Source organism: Pholcus phalangioides, unplaced genomic scaffold (assembly GCF_987345545.1).
Source record: "Pholcus phalangioides strain wild (caught in Gottingen) unplaced genomic scaffold, Ppha-v1.0 ptg000009l_1, whole genome shotgun sequence".
NCBI lineage: Eukaryota > Metazoa > Arthropoda > Arachnida > Araneae > Pholcidae > Pholcus > Pholcus phalangioides.
The window spans coordinates 41,929,536-41,948,881 of record NW_028301602.1 but is presented as its reverse complement, the minus strand read 5'-3'; the positions used below and the strand labels follow the sequence as shown (position 1 = coordinate 41,948,881).

General features: G+C 35.3%; 1 protein-coding gene across 1 annotated transcript in view; it reads left to right on the top strand.

Moving 5' to 3' along the window:
- LOC149083093 (midasin) overlaps positions 1-19,135 on the top strand; it is a 376,364-nt gene extending 357,229 nt beyond the window's left edge. Inside the window, exons 89-93 of the mRNA XM_089236227.1 lie at positions 1,330-1,785; positions 3,654-3,991; positions 13,034-13,567; positions 15,539-15,583; positions 18,770-19,135. Coding sequence (XP_089092353.1) covers positions 1,330-1,785; positions 3,654-3,991; positions 13,034-13,567; positions 15,539-15,583; positions 18,770-18,907 — 1,511 coding nt within the window. The 3' untranslated portion in view covers positions 18,908-19,135. The remainder of the gene's footprint in view (positions 1-1,329; positions 1,786-3,653; positions 3,992-13,033; positions 13,568-15,538; positions 15,584-18,769) is intronic.
- Positions 19,136-19,346: the final 211 nt, after the last annotated feature.

Below are 19,346 nucleotides of genomic sequence, written 5' to 3'. Positions count from 1 at the left end.
TTGAACTTGGCACTGAAAAATCAACCCCCCCTCAATGAAACATTGAAATTTATATTTAAAATAAAAAATATACACATTCTTCAAGAGTGTCTAGCCTCTTTGTACTGATAATTTTAATATTTTAGATGTACATTTAGTACTTTAAAAAAATTACCTTTTTCCCAAGTTTGGTGGGGGTACCCTAACTTAGAATAGTATAGATTTTGTGTGTTGTCTCATGTTTAGGTTCCTAAGTTTTAACTTAGGACAGCTTAAATCTTTTTTTTTTTTTTTTAATTCAAAGACAATACCAGGTTGAAAAACAGATCAAAAATCATTTTATTCATGAAAAATAATTTAACAACTTTTATGGCAAAATCACAGTAAGTTCTCTGGTAAGAAGATATCATGCATCACAGTGCATGATATCACACATTCAAAAAAAGGAACAAATGAACTTAAGAAGTATAAGCTAAAAAAAACTAAACTGAAAAAGCTTCATTTAACTTGAAGTGCAGCAACTTTGGCTGACACAAACAAACAAAGAACAAAACATTGAAATGTTTGAAAAGCTAGAGGACAAAGGTGTAGCAATCCTGGTGGACACTAAGAGGTTTTACAATGCTGTTTATCTTATTTACTAAAACTTCATCAACATTAGGAAATAACACTACTTGATTTTTTTCCTCCTCAAGCCGGACTGTACTTAACAATGGTGCTATGAAAAAAAAAAAAATTCCAAAAGAAAAAACTGCATTGTATTAGGAAGACATTGTCCTAAAACCCCATGTCTAAACTTTACTGTGGTGCAAATTTCAGTAGATCACTAAAAAAATTTACTAATTCTTGAGAAAACATCTCAAACTTTTTCTCAACCAAAACACATTGTACACTACCAAAACTATCATAAAATGTTGGCACAACAACGAACAAACATGAGTGATGACCTGCTTTAAATGCAATTTGCAACAACCATCAGGGCTACCCACTTATTAAAACAAAATATCCCAAATTGCTCCAAGTATGAACACGACTGCATCAAAAAGCAAAATGACATCTTAACATCTCATTCATTCACCTCACCACTCACTGTTTTTCAGTGGAGCCGCTTTGGCTGTAAAGGATAACTTCAAATGCATTGTTTTAAAATGATCTATTTGTAGATTGTTTGAAGTGCGAAATTAGTGGTAGGTCATGGTTTTATTAGCTGAGGTATGTCTTGCTGAAGGTATTCTGGGTTAAAAAAATTTACAATCAGATATTTTTAGTATAAGTCTAATGAGCACTGTATTAAAACTGACTCTCATATTTTATTGTTTTCATGGTAATCAGTGTATTTCTCATTTCTAGTATCTGAGCACGCAAGCAAGAAGTCCACTGCACGTAAAAGCTTTTCAAACTATAAAAGACGACCGTACGATACCCTCAGAAAAGCTGATGAGACAAGAACTTTGGGTGATCGAGATCAGCCTGTAATAGAGAGGCATAACATATCGGGGAAAAGCTTGATGCAAGAGAATCAGCCTGAAGAAAGCATGGAAGTAGACAAGGACAGTGAATTTGAACATGTGAAGGATGGCAGCAAGAAAGACAAGCAAGCTGTGGATGTTGCCACTGAAGAACAAGCCTCTGTCAGTCGTCCCAGGCAAGATCAGCAAAGGAATAGTTTTGTAGAAGATGACATCATCACTCTAAGCAGTAGTCCGGAAAAGGAGGAAGACTCTGACAAAATGGTGGATTATCTTGACCAACAAGTGAGACCTAGTTTCAGTCAGCATAGAAGCAGTAAGAAACGCCAAATTCCAGGTGAAGAAAAGCAAAATATGCATATACTCACATTTTTAATTGTTATAACTTTTTTGTTTGACAGAACTCCAGTTGTCTGAATTGCCAATTATCTGAATCTCTTTGGGAGGGGAAAAAATCAACAAAATCCACAAAAGTTTCTTATCTCGCACAGACATTTATAAAGTGACACAAGTCAAAAATTAGTGTTTTGGGATTATTGCGATACAAAAAAACAAATATATAACTAATAATTTAGCTCTCTGGCGGATGTGATTTGATGCTAAATTTGGTTCACTATTGATGTTTAATAGAGGACTATGTTTATCCTATTCTTCCATGATGATGCCTCAAAAATACAGGTTTTTTTACTTATTTCACTTTAGAAATACATGTGCAATCTGTAAATGGTAAAACTAGTGTAGCGATGTATACATACATAGCTGCCAAGTCTCCCGAATTTTTCGGGAATCTCCCGAATTTTAGCTTCATTGCTCGACCTCCCGAAAAGTTCTTAAATCTCCCGAATTTTTACGAAAATCACAAAAATCCCTAATTGTCCCTAAACATTCCCTACTTCATTAAAAAAAAATCCCCACTTATGAAAACAATCCCTAAGGAATTTCTTGTGGGGCATGAAGCCCTTTTTTTTTCGAAATGACGTCACACGTCGTAAATGGGGAAATTCCCTTTTTAATGAAGCTTTACAAACCCTCTGATGGTAACAAGAAAGTTGTTTGTCATCCTGCAGGAAAATTTCTTAGCAGCCAATAGTCCTGGATAATAATTGAAGATTCTAGTGACGCGTATATGGTCAAAATTTCTTTTGTTAAAGTTACGTACGTGCAATATAACAAAGCATGAATACTGATAAGCAAAAACATATTTAATCAATTTTAAAGATACTTATTCTGATGAATTTCCTTTCATCAAATGTTCCAGAAGAGGGCAGACTTTTCCTTTTTGTACAAGTTGTGTTATGGACATAAACATCGGTCATGGAAAGACTGACATAATCACTCATGTGAAATGTATAAAAAAACCATCAAGCAAGTGTCACAAAAAGTCAGTGTTCTTCAAAAATTGACGGTGTTTTCCTTCATCTTCCGATGATTTTGGGGTCATTCGCGCAGAATGTTTGTTCACAGCGTTTCTGATTGAACACAATATTTATTTTTACATCACTGAAGTTTTGGCCTCCAATTTCACTTGTTTTTTGCGTAGGAATTTTATTTCCAAGGGTTTAACTTCCATGTGAGTAAAATCCCTATTTTAATTTGACTAGTTTTTAAGTAGGGATTTTATTCCCTACGCTTTAACTTTTATGTTTGGAAAATCCCTATTTTATTTGGAAAAATCCCTATTGTATTTATTAGGGAGTGGTTTTAGCATAAAATACGGGTTCGCGCGAAAATCTCCCGAATTTTCATTTTCAAAAGTTGGCAGCTATGTACATAGCAGATGATGAGTCACTGGTCTCGTCATTTCCAAACCCTGTTTACGTGTGCGAGATTGGGGTTTCAATGTGGATGGTTTGGTGAACATAACCTGTTTGGAAACAAGTAATACAGTACGTAAGTACGGAAAATGTAAACAAAATTGTTTTCATAGTCATTAAATTACATTACATAGTAAAACAAAATTTGTTTTTTACTAAAAACTAACCTTTTTTTCGTGAATTGTACGAATGGAGTCTGGCCCTATTTGATTTGGATGATTGGAGTTCTACTGTACTTGTATTATGTTATTCTTTATTAAAAGTTATAGGAAGGTGTCTTTTTTTTTTATTTCTTATGTATATATATTATAAATTTCTATTGTGAACTTTTTTGTCCACTCATGAAAATTTATCTTTCTTTTCACTTTGTATTCGAATTATGTCTTACCAGATTCTTCCGAAGTTGAAGCTCAGGAAACTCCTGATGGAGAAATCATACCAACTTTAGGAGCAGAAGCTCATCTAGAATCAAGCTTTCATACACATCATGATATGTGGACTTTACTGTCTGTCCCTCAGGTTGAAGAGCTTAGAAAAGAAATCGAAAGTCAACTAGTCACTATGAGGTTGCAGTCAGCAGATACAGCTGAAGTGTGTGACAAAATAATGACTCTTATATCACCTTTGATGCAAGAGTTATGTGAACAGCTTCGTCTTGTTTTAGAACCAACCAAAATGAGCAAGCTCAAAGGGGATTACCGAACTGGTAAAAGGTTAAACATGAGAAAAGTGAGTTTTTCCGCCGCTGTTTTTCCCCATTTCCAAAGCATGTTACCCTTTAAAGTTGGAATGTTAAAAAAAGGAAAAAATTGTGGGCAGTCTATTCAGGCCTAGAGGAATCCGCAGGTATAATTTTGTAAAGATTGCACTTACTGTTTTAATTTCGTGGGTGTGTCCGAAGACGGCTCACTGAGTTGGGGGAGCTAGCATTGCTGTGAAGCACGTAATAGAGTAAAAACTTTTGCCTATGATAAAAAATACTATAATGTGATTTCTGTAATATATTTAGCATTATCCAGGGTGCCCTGCTACTCTACACGCCTCTACAAAAAAAATATTTCTTGGTTATATGAGCTGCTTATTATTAGAGCCTAGAAGTTCCAGCACTAAAAATGGCGAAATGGATGGCTTTTATATAAAAGGAACCATTAAATCAAAACTGAGAAGAAAGCTATTTAAAGTTATCTTTGATTCAGTTATCTCTTCAGCTTGGTAGTTAGTTGAAGTGTACAAAGACAGCATCACAGCCTGTATGTCACTTGGTTCTATTCAGATAAAAAATCCCACCTCTTTCAATAGCTCAGGTGTCGGTATATCTCGAAAATTTTGAAAATAGCACTTGGTTCCTTTTATATAAAAGCCGTCCAAATAAGCAGGCAAAAAGGCACTAAAAATGCCTAAAATAGGCACTAATAAAAGGTATTTATAATTTATGGAAGGAAGAAAAAATAGCTATAAACTATATAAAGTATACTCCACGATCACGAGAAGAACATCGCATATGTCACGTTACATCACGCCGGACAATTCTATTATTTCCTTTTAGGTAAAGCAGCTTCCCATCGAGAATAGCGCATTAGCAACGGCACTTTCCTGTTTGGCATCTTTAGCACTATTTTGGCCTCCTAGAAATTTCACTAAGAGCACCACGGCAGTGCTCTCGATAACATGGTCATCGCAGTGTTTTTGTTACATAAACACCGGCTGTTCGACAATGTCGTCTTAAGGCATTGTCGCATTAGATTCATAAAAATATGATCTGGTTGAAATTTTCCAGAATTTACGTCGTAGGGCCTCAGAAAAATCTCTTGGCCCGTGATGCTCTTAAAATGGCCCGGCTGCTCGAGCACTTACAGCACTTTATTTTAATATAAAAATGTATTTTTTTTATTCCGCAGAAGGGATCGAAAACTCCATCCTTTTTTTCAATAATAAGTTCCATGCATCAAGCTGAAGCCCAACACTACACGTGTAAAACATTTTCGACCATGGCCCCCAGAAGGATGGGGCTGACAAAATCCAATCTAGGAGAATTGTTATAATTTTCTTTTTTTTTTCCACACTGTCAATTCACTATGGATGGCCGGTGAGAGATCCCAGCCTAGGATCCGTGCTGCAGCATGAGAGGACCATGCTTCCGATGCCCTTAAGCATGACCCCCCCCCCCCCCCCCATCTTGCAGCCGGGCTCTCAGGTTGGAATCTTCGACGGGTCATTCTAAAGATAATTTATAGTTATAAAAAATGATTAGAATCATCCAGGGCCGGATCCCAGTCAGCCCTAGTCCTATTTGTCACTACTCCATTTGTCACCTATTTGAAAAGCCCATATGAGTAGCTTCTGGAGAAAGTAAAAAAGGAAAAAAAAGACGATGATATGGCAATAAAAATTCAAATATGTTAACACTAGAACCGCGGCACTTTCGGTATACCTAGAACCGTGGACTGGGTCACATTGACCCACACTGTGCAAAAACAGTGTTTCATAGCGAAAACAGGAATTTATTTTCGATTCCTGGGGTTTTTACCCCGACTCTTATTCAATGTTGTTCAATTGCATATTTATAATGGAAAATTATATTTGCTTATGAATATACAGGGTTCGTACGGGTCAGGGAAAACCTGGAAAAGTCAGGGGAAGAAAATTTTACTAAAAAAAGTCAGGGAAATCAGGGGAAATGGCCCATTTTTGCTTTAAAACCTGGAAATTTCAGACAACGACCTGGAAAATCATCACGATTGCCGTCTGATCTGGAAAAAAGATTGATCAAAAATAATAATGAGGGGAAAAAATCCATAGGGATGAAAAAGGGAATTCCGATAACATCGTAAATATTGATAATCCGTAAAATATTGCAATATATCGCAAAAAAAAACGTTAGATACTGCCAAGGAGGAAGGAGGATTTCGTAAGTCCACTTGGAAAAGCGTATTGCTACGACTTTATCGTAACTTTTTCCTAGTGCTTCCCCAGAAACATCATAACTACGCATTGTAGAAAGCCATGGGTACAAAGCGCAGTTGCGATAATTTCGTAAGTTGACTTCAGTTAGGAACGACAGATGACGCACGGGTATGTTTTGATTTTCCACATGGGTATTTTTATTTGAAAACAATACGTTGTAAGAAAACTTGTCTGAGCGGATCGTCAGTAGGCTGATTGGATCGAAGCAGTCAATAATGACCCGTATGGTGGCAGCTTTGCGGTAAAACTCGCAACATGGGCAGATAAGTCATCCAGAACTATGCCAAGCACGTGAAATCAGAGTTCAGTGAACAACCCCCGATTGCGTAGCTTCTCGGTTCTAGCGCTTACGCGAGTGCAAGCCAACTGTAAAGAATTTTGATGCAGTGAAACCAACTACATCTTTGACTGATTATGTCACAAAGGAAACAACTGTAAATCTTGTGGGCATTGAAATTGCCTAAAAGGGAAATCTTTCATTCCTTAATTGTGCTCCATTTTTCTTCTCCATCAGGTGTATTTGAAAAGCATGAATGTGTGTAAAAAAATCTGCGATAATGATGTCATTATGATATTGTAATTAAAATTATTAATTTTATAATCAATATAAATAATTTTATAATATAATTAATTTTTTCTAAATTTTTATTAATTTATATCAATTTTTTGATTTTAAAAAAAAACCTGGAATTTTTTTAAAATTTGACTGGAAAACCTGGAAAAGTCAGGAAAATTTTTTTACGAAAATGGGTATGAACCCTGATATAAAATGAGCTTCGAAATTAGCTAAAAAATTATGTAATTCAGTGAAAATAAGATTTAGTATACATTATTTACTCTATTCAGTCCAAAAACATTTTTCACTTATCCCATAATATGACAAAGATGTAAAATAAGCACGTCAAATTAACTATGAGAAAGTCTATAATATGATACTGTCAAATAAGTATAGATTTCTTACTGGTAAGTGCAATTTATGATTGAGCAATTTTTTTTTCATTATTCTTGCACATTCATCACATGTTGAAGTTGCACAACCCATGCAAAAATTAAGTTTTGTTTGCACATTTTTATGTTACCTGACATCAGACTCGTTTATTTTTATTTATCACTCTTATTATTATTATTTTGATCTCTCACGAACAGTTACATGATCAAGAGTCCACAAACGTTTCCTTTTGTGCAAGGTCAATGCGCGTATGATGAACACAGCTCTTCAATAAGATTTTAAACGAACTGCTTTCGAAAAATAGTTCTGTACTGCTCTACAAAATACAGGAATTTTTTATAGTGAGATCCAGGATGTTGTAGTAAACGTCTATAATGCCATCTTCCCCGAATATTTTCTGGGCATTTGATCGCTACAACAGCAATCGTTGCACTTTTGAATTGTAGTGTGAAATAGTTTCTGTATGTGTGGAAGCTTTTTGGAGCTACTACTACCAATATCGACTCGCAGATAAAGCGTGCTGAATAATGAAAAGCTTATATCGTTCTTTCCTCGATAAATTGTCATTGTGGCATTGTTCCATACAACTGTTGTTTGACTATCTTTATTGCGTCAGATAACATTGCTCTTCAATTTCGTCTCACTGTCTCTACTAAGCTCATATTTTTTGGCTTTTAGCATTTCAGGCAGCTTCAGTGTAGTGAAAACAAGTGTCGGTTGAGGCATTTCTGCACTTGCTCTCAACTCAAATGGCTTGATCAGTTGCATCACTATGTGCTCTGAAAGAGAGATTCGTTGGATGCTGATACTTCCGGGATTTGGAAATCCATTCAAAACGTATTTGGTGCAAGCCAGAATTTTATTATTTTTCTCTGACATCGTTTGGCTACAGAAATTTCAACTACACGTTTTTTCTGGAGTTAAACTTTTACACTCCCAAAATCTTTATTGAGTCCCGTCAGAATTCCAAGTATTCAAGTTCACAAAGGAAAAAAAAATATTTATCTCTGCTTGTGCGTGTGTGCCATTCCTCCATTGAAAAAAAAATAATCTGCTGTGACAATGGATTGGCTTTGACCTTGAAAGACCTTTATTCTTTACTATCTTTATTTAGAAATACTTTTTAGAAAGGGTAAACGCTTCCAAGAAAATTCTACACCCCTTTTTTCCTATAGAATAGTATGTTGGGTCAAAATGACCCAAACCGCGGTTCTAGGTATAAGTGCTTATAACTCAGAAACACGAAATGGGAAGATAATAAAATTTTTGTGAATTAATATTCATATCATATCATGAAAAGTCACTAAATTTGTTTAACATCTACGAATAAGTTTTCGAGATAATGAAATGAAGTTTGATTTGGGTCAAATTGACCCACTCCGTGGTTCTAGTGTTAAATTAAAAAATTAAATTTACTTCCAAAATTTATGACAATTTTCAAGTACATCTTTTAACAAACGGCAACACAAAGCGCAGCTCACTCAAGCGTGAAGAATACGCGCATACAAAGATAACCGATTTGTGCCAAGACAGCCTCTACTATACATATATAGCAACCCGGGATGATCTTTATCTTTCCCCGCACCGAAATGGACCCTCTCCATATAGGGGCGTTCCCGTAACTCTTCTCGTGATCTGGAGGACTATATTAAGTTTTCAAAACTAGCTGAAAAATTAGTTGCACTTAATCCATCTATTGTTTTAAAGTTTAAATTAACTATATTATTATTGAAGTTAAATTGATTTCAAGCCCAAAATAAAATGCTAGTAGACCCTCAGAATTAGGTCAATTCCAGGGCCACCATTAGCACACGCAGAGCCTTTACAGAAAAGGATCTGTCGTGCTTCGAGTTGCAAATAATTCTTATTTAATTGTTGTATTATTTGGAACAATCATTATCATTTCTATAATTGAAACATAGGAACTTTGTTCTATTTTTGTAAAAAAGTAACATTTAATAGTACCATACATGCAGGATTACGTCAAGCGTGGGGTCCTGTGTGACTGCATCCAGGGGCACACTCCCAGGAGTGGCTCTGGTCAATTTAATCGGTTATCAGATATGAATATAAAATAAATAGCGATAGTTGTTTGCAATACATTTACGGTGTAAAAAAAAACAAGATCAAACAACATGGCCCTAGAGCCCTGCTCCTAACCCACGTTGTGTGAGCTATGACGTTATCTTATGGCGTCTTGGGTCTCCTTTAGTCATCTGTCAGCTATATATTATACAATGCAGTCCAATGCCTGAGCAGCTGTGGTGGTCGAGTGGTCATAGTGACAGACTTGCATTGCTAGGATCCGGGTTCAAACCCCACCGTAGCTGCAGTGGGGATTGGCTGAAATTGGTTTTCTGCAGTTCCCAACTTCAAGGTTGCAAATACGAGCTGATAAAAGTCTCACCACAGAGAGCAATAGGCCTACAATGGTATAGTTATACATTCATTACACTTCACTTTCTATGAGTTGAGAAAAGACTCATAATTTTAAAAAAATTATTGCAGATGGCAGCACTATGCATAACAAGCATTACACAGAAACAAACTTCACAGAAAGGTTCACTATACGTACACACACATTCCAACATCTATTAATCCGTTAGAAGTTCCACAGAAGAATATGAGCAAATTGCATGTCTGGTTTAGTAGCAGTAGTAGTCCAATGTCTGAGTGAGACATGTTATGGAAAGCATGTGGAGAAGCAAAAATTTCTAATTTTTTTCTCTTCTTTTCTAACATGGGCTGCGTTTGTCTGAAACACAATCATTCATGTGTAACACCATCCAGTCAAAGCAAAGTTAATACATGGCAACACCATGTTTCCTACCTCTCAGATCACTCTCATTCGTATTTAAATGAGTCTAGAATAGGGGGTTTCTGATGATGATTGATAGTGAAATAAAATTTTAAAAAGTAATTCTTTTGTTCTCAACGCTCACAATATCCAAGTTTTGCAGATTGTGGCCTCTGAAATTCACTAATAAAGCTAAAAGTGTGTTAAAATATGTATTTATGGCAGTAAAAGTTCAAAAAATAATTTTTTTTTTTTTTTTTAAAGTTAGAAAAAATAGGCAAAAAAGCATTTATGGCATTTTGCCTGAACTTCCGGGCTCTATTGATTATTTATGAATAAATGTAAAAAAGATGTATCTTGGCTATGAGATATATACATTAGTTAGATTTGACATATTTATATACTTACATTTTCCTCTTTTTTTGTTTGTTTGTGATACTTTTCAAAGTATATAACACTCCCTTTGAAAAAACACAACCTATCATTGTGAGTTTTACACATGAATTGTGACAGGCTTCTGTTTCCTGCTACAGTAGACACATCTTCTTTGCATACCCTTCACCGGTACGTGTTCCACGTTGCTGTATATTTTCCCTCTGAAACACATACTTTATAACTGGGTGCCTCTTGAAGAAATTTGTCTTTTCACTGATGGGGTTTCAGATTTCCTCATAGCGCAGAGCGAATATAGCAAAGTTAGGCAAAGTTGTTTTGCAGTATCAATGTCTCCGTCAGTCAGCAATAGATTTTCCACTGTCACTGCTCTCTGCAGACTCGGGATTCATTATCCGAAGGCGATTCGTATAACAGATTTATTGCTTCAGAAATGGTCAGATCTCTCAGAGCCATTAACAAAATAATTAAAAATTAGGAAAAAATTAAACTATTATATTAAAAAATATAAGAGACTCAAAGCAATTGAAACTTTCTGCAGAAAAACTCCCAGCAGTTCCTTAGTTGATAACACCATTGGAAAAGGGGGAAACATTAAAAAAAAACACAGTTGCACTTCCTCTTGTGAAATATGAGATTTTACTTCCCAGGAATCTGGGCTCTTCTGAGTCAGTGAGCCCGATTTGGGCACTTTGCCTAAAATCGAGTCACGAATTCAATCTTTCAATGTAAAAGTACTAATACAGAATAAGGAGGTTATTTTTTTGGCTGTGATCCAAAAAAAAATCTGAAACATTTCTTTGAAAAATAAGAGGTTTCAAAAAATAAACATGGGCCAAAAGTATGGATCAGCTTGTATGTGTTGCTGTTACCTAGTGTTGTTAGAAAAGGCTCAAAGTAATCTCTAAGCTAATTTTCATTTTATTTATCATATATTTTCAGTGTTTTCTTCATGAAAAATTCATGCAGCTTCAATACAAAATACTCTTTTACAAAAAAAAAAACACGAAGCACCCTAAAAATTAATCCGTTGATCTCAAATGATTAAATTTTTGAGGCCAATGAGTGCTAACTTTGGTCATAGCGCACATTTCTACTGTGAAACTAGCATTGTATAAAACAGGTAACAATCACCTTGGGTTTATCTCTTATCATTGTTGGCGTTGCACTTCTCAGGAGACACTACCAATAATGCCATTACAGCTTTGTCGAACACCTTATAGCCAATTGGACGACTTTGAATGTGGTCGTGTTGTCAGGATGTGTAAAATGGCTGGTTATACCAATCAATAGGCTGCCACCTGCACTGTATGACATGGCTGTGCACAGGTGCTGTCAGCAATGTTTGCTGCAAGGAACTCATCAGCAGAATAAAGGGTGCTATCTATTACTACAGCAGGTCACCTCTAGCCCCAAAGCAGAATGTTTTGCGATGTTCTGCAACGAGTCCTCAGCTGACTGAAAATGTTCTGCGGTAAAAATTTGCATATACATAATAGCGTTTTCCTACACTATTCTTAAAATTCTTCCAGATTGTTCTGCAACAGCACTAGTTGTTCTGCGACGTACGTCGTACATTTTGGCACATTCTGCTTTGGGGACCTCTATTCATACTGTATACAACTTTAACAGTTCAATGATATGTTGATGACAACCTGTGGCCAATTGCATTACCTTTCATGGCATGTCATCCTGAAGCCATTTTCAAACAAGATAATCCCAGGCCCCACATAGCTCACATATCTCTGGACTGCCTCCGTGCTGTTGATACTTTTTGGCCATCAAAGTCACCAGACTTTTCCTCAATCAAACATGCATGGGACATGATAGTCCGCCAGATTCGGTCACCCCAAAATGTCGCAGATCTAGAGGAACAATTGATGAATCTTTGACTCCTTATACATCGACATATACAAGAATGCATCATTGCCAGGGGGTTACCAATTACTAATTTGAACATTCAATGTGCAATTGCTAGCCATTGATGGGTCCTACGATTTTAAATTTTTAATATCATTTCATTATTTTTTTTTTTAAATGTGTCTTGCGCTACAAAAACAGCTTTTTCTATGTTATTATAGCATGGGTGTTATAATTTTACAAGCAACCAAAAAATTAATAACATTTTTAGAAATACTGAAACTCTTAACAACTGTAACCTCCAAATAATGGCCAGATTTGCTTTGGCCCCATTAGTGGCCATTGCTGAGAGGTTTCACTGTATAAGGAAATGTTGGCTGAATTGTGTTTCAGAATTATGTTGCAAGGAAATTTGATTCAACAACCATTTTTGGGCGTGGTAGCCCGGTCGATAAGATGCTCGCCTAAAGTACCAAAGGATGTTTAGAGGTGTTGCGAGTTCGATTCCCAGTTCGTCCCTGTCAGAAAACTTTCCTGACACAGAGGTACAACAAAAAACGGCTATTTGACCGCAGCAAAAATTGCTATCGCAGGGAGTCCCCCATAGAGGAGTTAGCGCACCAACCTCTCGATGAGTATGAAAAACAAGCCTGCCGTTCGGAATTGGCAATAAATTGTAGGTCCCGGTCTAATTAGCCCTCGTGTGCAGAAAATGACCGTGGTGCGACAAAAATGATCAAATGATCAAACAACCATTTTTGATTGATAATAATATTAATATGTGTGTATTGATTTTTTTTTTTTTCAGATTATCCCTTATATTGCTAGTCAGTTCCGCAAGGACAAAATATGGCTCAGAAGAACCAAACCAAGTAAACGGCAATATCAAATCTTGTTGGCAGTCGATGATTCTTCCAGTATGGGAGATAACCATAGCAAAGAACTCGCTTTCGAATCGCTGCTGCTTTTGGGAAATTCTCTCTCTCTAATAGAGGCCGGGGAGTTGGCTGTGATGAGCTTTGGAGAGAAAGTCGAGCTTTTACACAGTTTCGATGATACATTCAGTAGCAGTGCAGCTCTAAAATTATTGGGATCGTTCAGCTTCTCCCAGACCAAGACAGCCATACATAAGCTACTTAAAGAGGCAACTGCAATGATGGTGCAGTCTAAGAAAACTCAATCTAAGCTGATGTCGAGGGAAATCTCACAGTTGCTGGTGATAATATCTGATGGTAGAGGCATCTATAATGAAGGGGAGGAGTCTCTTAAAAGTGCTATACGTGCAGCTAGAGGACAGAATGTCTTCATCGTGTTCATCATATTAGATAGCCCTCTGAATAAGGTATCGTATTACAGATTTGTATATATTTAAATCTGCATACTCACTGAAGTGTATTCAATATGAGGTTATCTGATTATCCTTCAAATACAGTCAAACCCTGTTATAACGTTCATCAAAAGGTCAAAACTTTAGTTTGCATTCCCAAGTAAAAGAACTTCCCTATAGAACAGGGCAAAAAAAATTGTTTGTTATATCCAGAGGTATGATGTAGCCTAGTTTGACTGTACTCACAAGTGTTTTGTTTTAAACTCTTCATCTTTTAGCTTTTGTTTTTCTTAATTTATCACTAAAAAAATGAGACTGCTTTGCGTAGATTACTAGATAGTAGTTAGAGAGTAGCAACACAAACAACTTCAGTAAAACTTTCAGTGCATGCCACATAAATGCCCTCAGAACAAAAAAAAAAAGTGACAAGGTTTAAATTAGTTTCAAAACGATTTTGAGCGAAGTATATATAGTATAGAAGATATGCATCTTTTTGTAGCAGTTTCAAAATTTCTTTTAGAAATATTCTTGTAGAAGGCTTTATTGTAGTAAAGGGTTATCTTTGTATTGAGAAAAGTTTAACATTGGGCTATAAGCATTTCCTAATAAGATTTGAAAAAATGTCATTGCATAAGGATATAGCATTAAAAATTGGATATCTTTGTAGCAAGGTTTCACTGAATTCAATTGTATCAATTCATTAGATGCAAAAGAAGCCACGAATTGTTGAGTTTTAATGTGAACTTAATTTACTTTCCAAGCTATTGTTTTTTAAAATCAATTTTGTTATCTCCATTGGTAGTTGATCAATTTTGTGAATAGCTCTTTATGTGTCAAGAGCAGAAGTTTTTAATCTTTTATGTTTCATGGACCCTCATGTGTCAATAAAATATAAGCACTGGCCCTTTATAAAATAATATTTTAACATATAACAATGTAAATAGGATAACTGCTAAGTTTACATTGGGTAACTTTACTAGAGCTACTCATTGCTACTGAAGTTACTCTGTTGGATAATAGCATGGTCTAGTGAACTCACCACTTGCTCTGCTATTGTGAGTGAAGTTTAATGGTATGAAACTTTTCTTGCTATTTACCAGTGTTTTTGCTGTCTCACGGTTGCAATATGCCTCAAAGCATAATGTTTTGCATTGAGCCCTCGTCTTGCTGAAAATGTGCTATAACAAAAATTCTCATAGTATTTTCTACACAGAAAAAGTTTCTTTTCTTGAAATTATTCCCAAGATTGACAGGTTTTAGCGTATTCTGCTGTGTGGACAATATAGGTGTTACCACCTTTCTTCCCTTTAGCTCACAACAAAAGAAAAAGGTGACAATGAAAAATAAAGGAAGGGGAAAAAAGTAGATGCTGCCTCATCTAGTGAGGGACTTCATTGGTCGCGTGTAATTGAAAACTCACTGGGCTAGTAGAAATCAGTTTGCTCACCACCTACAAAGTCTCTCCAAAGACCGCTGGTCTAGAGTATGGAAGCAGTTTACTGTAGATAAATTTCATATGAAAAAAAATTCACATTGCCACCTAATAATGAAAAACCTTATACATCAATTTTTTTCAAAAATGACTTTTTAACAGGTTTTGATTAACCCATTAAAAACAACTTTTAAAGACAGATTTTTAGAAAGAAAAAAAAAACAATGAGTGGAACCACTCCCATTATTTATTGGCAATAAAAAAAAATTTGGAATGGAAAATTTTCCTGCTTGCCAACTGGCGTCAATGGATTAAGAACATCATATCTCGCCTGTTACAGTTGTCAAAAAAATCTGCATTGGTTATCTGTCTGCGAAATCTGTTGGTTTGCTCTCCCTGTAAAATTAGGAATGTCTGATGTATGCGAGGTTTTCATTATATAAGGTGACGCTATGTTATGGTCACAGTCACTTTGCAAGAATATGGACCAAAACACATATACAGTCATAATAGTTTGAATGGGAAGATAATCCAAAAATTTTTTTTTCCTGCAGGATTCAATTTTCTCGATCCAAAGAGTTTTGAGTAATCCTGATGAAGTGAGTAGTTTTTAGAATATTTTCTCTCCCTCTTAATGTATTATATTTTTGATAATTTATAAAAATACATTGAAACCTCTAACTTAAAACTGATGGGACTGAAAAAATTTCTAGGTAGAGAGTTTTCGAGGAATTAGAGTTTTGCATAAGAAAGTAAAAACACCACAAAAATAATGAAAATTTTGATTGATAAACAAAAACTAAAAATACTGTACTATATTTTGCAACATACTAATGAAATTATTAGGGTTAAGTTAAATATGTTCAATCATAAATATGTTCCCAAAGTTAAATATGTTCAATATCAGGGTTGTGTTGATTTAAATCATGATTTATATCAATTTATTTCAGATACGAAAAAAAATGTGTTTTTATAAAATAAAATTATTTATGCCGCTTTAGAAAGTGATTTAAATTTTTATTAAATTATTTTAATTACTGTTATATTTTTAAATATTTATAATATTAAAATATATACAGGGTAGGCAAAAAGTTCGTAGAGACTTTAAAAATGAATAAAAACTGGAAAAATAACCGAAATAAAAAACGGTTTTCAGGGTTAGCATCACTATGTCATTGGAATTTTTTTAAGACGGGGGAAAAAACCCTAAAAAAACCACAAATTTCATCTTCAGCATTGTTCTGGGAATCGTTTAAATTCAAGTGAACCATGAGATCTGATCCTTCATCACTGATACAAGCCATCCACGTGGCATCCACCACCCCCTAGTCAATCATAAAATCTGCCTGTGATTGACAAGATACATCTCAATGGATTGTTTGATACCACAGATATTCTTTCTTATCAGTTTCTTTCACCTCCGGAAAAAAAGGCAGATTTGTATATGAAAGAAATTTCTAAATCTTGGCCTTTTTCGAAAATTACTTTGAGACAGGTGAAAATGCATAGATTTAGTATAACAAATGCATATATTTAGTAAGGAATTTAGTAGACAGCAAATGTCAGGAATTTTTCATTTTTTTCAAAAGAGAGGTTTGATGATGCTTCCCAAAGTGGGTTATATTGCTGCTAAGGGTAGGACAGTGCCATCTTAACACATGGGCCTACCCAGTCACAATGTGGGGGCCTCAAGTGCAGAAGTGCCTCATGAAAAGTAGATGAGGTAAACACATGCAATGTGTAGAGTTACCAGGCATCCTCATTTTTAGTGTTATTTTATGACTCTGCATTCATTTTTGCAATTCCTTTTTTTAGTTTGCATTTTTCAAATTTTCAGAATTATTCTTTTCCTTCTGGACAAAAAATGTTTTCAACATGAATTACTTACATAAACTGTGTTTTTGTGTCTGCACATATTAGTGCTAATGCTTCTGGTTTACCTGGAAGCCTTTTGATTAGGCTTATTAGAATTATTAAAATCTTCCAGTAGGAAACCACATTCTTCTAATTTTTCGCCTCTTTCTAGAGAAGTCTAAAAATCCTCAAATGCACTTCGTTGGAATGAGAAATCCCTTTCAGAGAGTCCTTGCAATTTCAAGCTTACCACGTTTTCTTGGGGGGAAAAATATGAAAAATTTGGATTTAAAGTACGGGTAAATCTGCAATTGTCATTAAATATGATGCCAGAAGTGTATAAAGTTGCCAAGTATTACTAAAATCTGCAATGGCGGAGAAATGGAGTGCTACTGCAAATCAATCAATGGATTAAAATGAATTCTATGAAAAAAAAGACAAATATGATGTATGATATTCATATTTATAGTTATATAATTTTACTTTATAATTTGGCTATGGTATGGAGAAATTCCGGGTAACTAATACATTTAACAGTGAAATTAAAGCTGGGTGGCTACTTTAGTTTGTTATTCAGCCTGCCTGGTGAAATGGCTCTAGAGAAAACACCATCCCCAGCACGATTCAGTCCACATGAGTAAAGGGCTTACATCCCAGAAGGGACAGAGCTCGCCTGGTCCTGTCTGGTCTGACAGAGAAAGCGCCATGAAGTACCAAAATCAGCTTTGACTTTTCAAAGAACTTGGGATTTCTTATGTGGTGTGATCTTTTTCTCATAGGTTTCAAGCCTATGTGCTTGTAACATGCTGCCTAGTCTCCCGATACTGTCTCCTGGACTCCCGCAAAGTGCTTATATACTTTCCAAATTTCAGCCATGATTGTGAAAAATCCTTACTTTCAGGGTAAAAAAATTGTCTTCAATCCCTGAAATGATGTCGCAAGTGCATGTAAATTGCCATTGTGTCCAAAAAATTGGTTGTTTTTTCATCATCAGCTTGACAAATTGAGAAAAAATTTAGGTGCCAGTCAGATCTTCTAGGAGCTAAAAGAAAAAGTTTTTCCTACAGGGAAATTGGTCTAAAGTAATTTTTTTTGAAAATGTAAGTCTAAAAATTTTGTGTTTGCCATCAGAAACCAATTCAGTAGCCACGCATAGAAACTTTTAGGTACCAACGTAAACTTAGGTACTACAACGTAAACATGGCGACTAATCGCCATGATGGCCTTGCACCTGAGATTTGTCAAGCCCAGACTTTGGAGGAGAAAGACAAAATTAGCAGAGTAGCCAGCGTCAATTCTACCTTTCGACATTCAAAATTAATGAGATTAATTGCATCTGCTTTGACCATGTGTCCTGTTTCAGGCTCAATGGTGAATTTTGTTAGCGTGATTTGATTTGAAGGTAGTAATTGCAGGTCATTTAATTTACTCGTTAGCTATGGCGGTGGCTTGTATGATGGCACGTTTTTGGAAAGAGAGAAATCTGTACGATTTCACTTTCATTGATGAAAAATCCCTCCATTATTTTTCAAAAATTCCTTTCATTTTTATTTTTTTATGGACTGGATCCTCATGGAATCCTCCCTAATTCTCATTCTCCAGAGTTTGCAACTATTGTTGCAGCATTTTTTAATGAATAAATTTTTATAATTTTTAATGCTCATAATTTCTATAATTATTCTCAAATCAAGACACTCATAACTTAGGTTACCACTGAATTAAGTTGCAATAACAGCATTATTTTTTCGTTTTGGTAGTAGAGTCTTTCATGAAATCAGCATAATATTGTAGCATTTAAAAGATATATAAAAAGCCATTCTCAAATTCAAAATCTCTGCTTGTAGGCGATGGTTTTTGAATCTGAGTAACCATCGGAGAAATGTTCGATGCTTTATTTTTATGATAGAAATATTTGTCTTTTTTATTTCTAGGAGCTGCAGTTCAGATCTTACATAGAAGATTTTCCTTTTCCATTTTATGTGATTTTGAGAAACATAGAATCTTTGCCAAATGTGCTGGGAGAAGCTCTGCGCCAGTGGTTCGAACTGGTCACTTCTATAGAACGTTGATCTTTCTCGACAGCATAAAAGAGTATTATGCTCTTGTTTTCCACTCGAACATTTCCAAGACATCTAAGTTGTCCATTTTTTATTAATTATTATTAGTGTTCACGTAAAACTAGTGAGAGCGAAGCATTTTTTGAAATCATTGTTCTTTCATTTTTTATTGTGATATCTTATTTGACATTGCATGTTTTATTTTTGATTATTCATTAAAATGCATGGGGTAAAAATGTGTTTGCTGTGTGTTTTGTGCATATTATTATTCATGTGGGAAAAATTTGTTGCCAACAATTGGGTAAATTGGTGAACGCTGTAAGTGCCAAACGGGAAATATTGGGAAATCGCAAAAAACTGTCTTTGCAGCCCTTGAGCGAAATTCACATTTGTGGCCCCTTTACATGCTCTTTCAAACCACGTAGTGGACTACTATGCAATTTTCTCATTG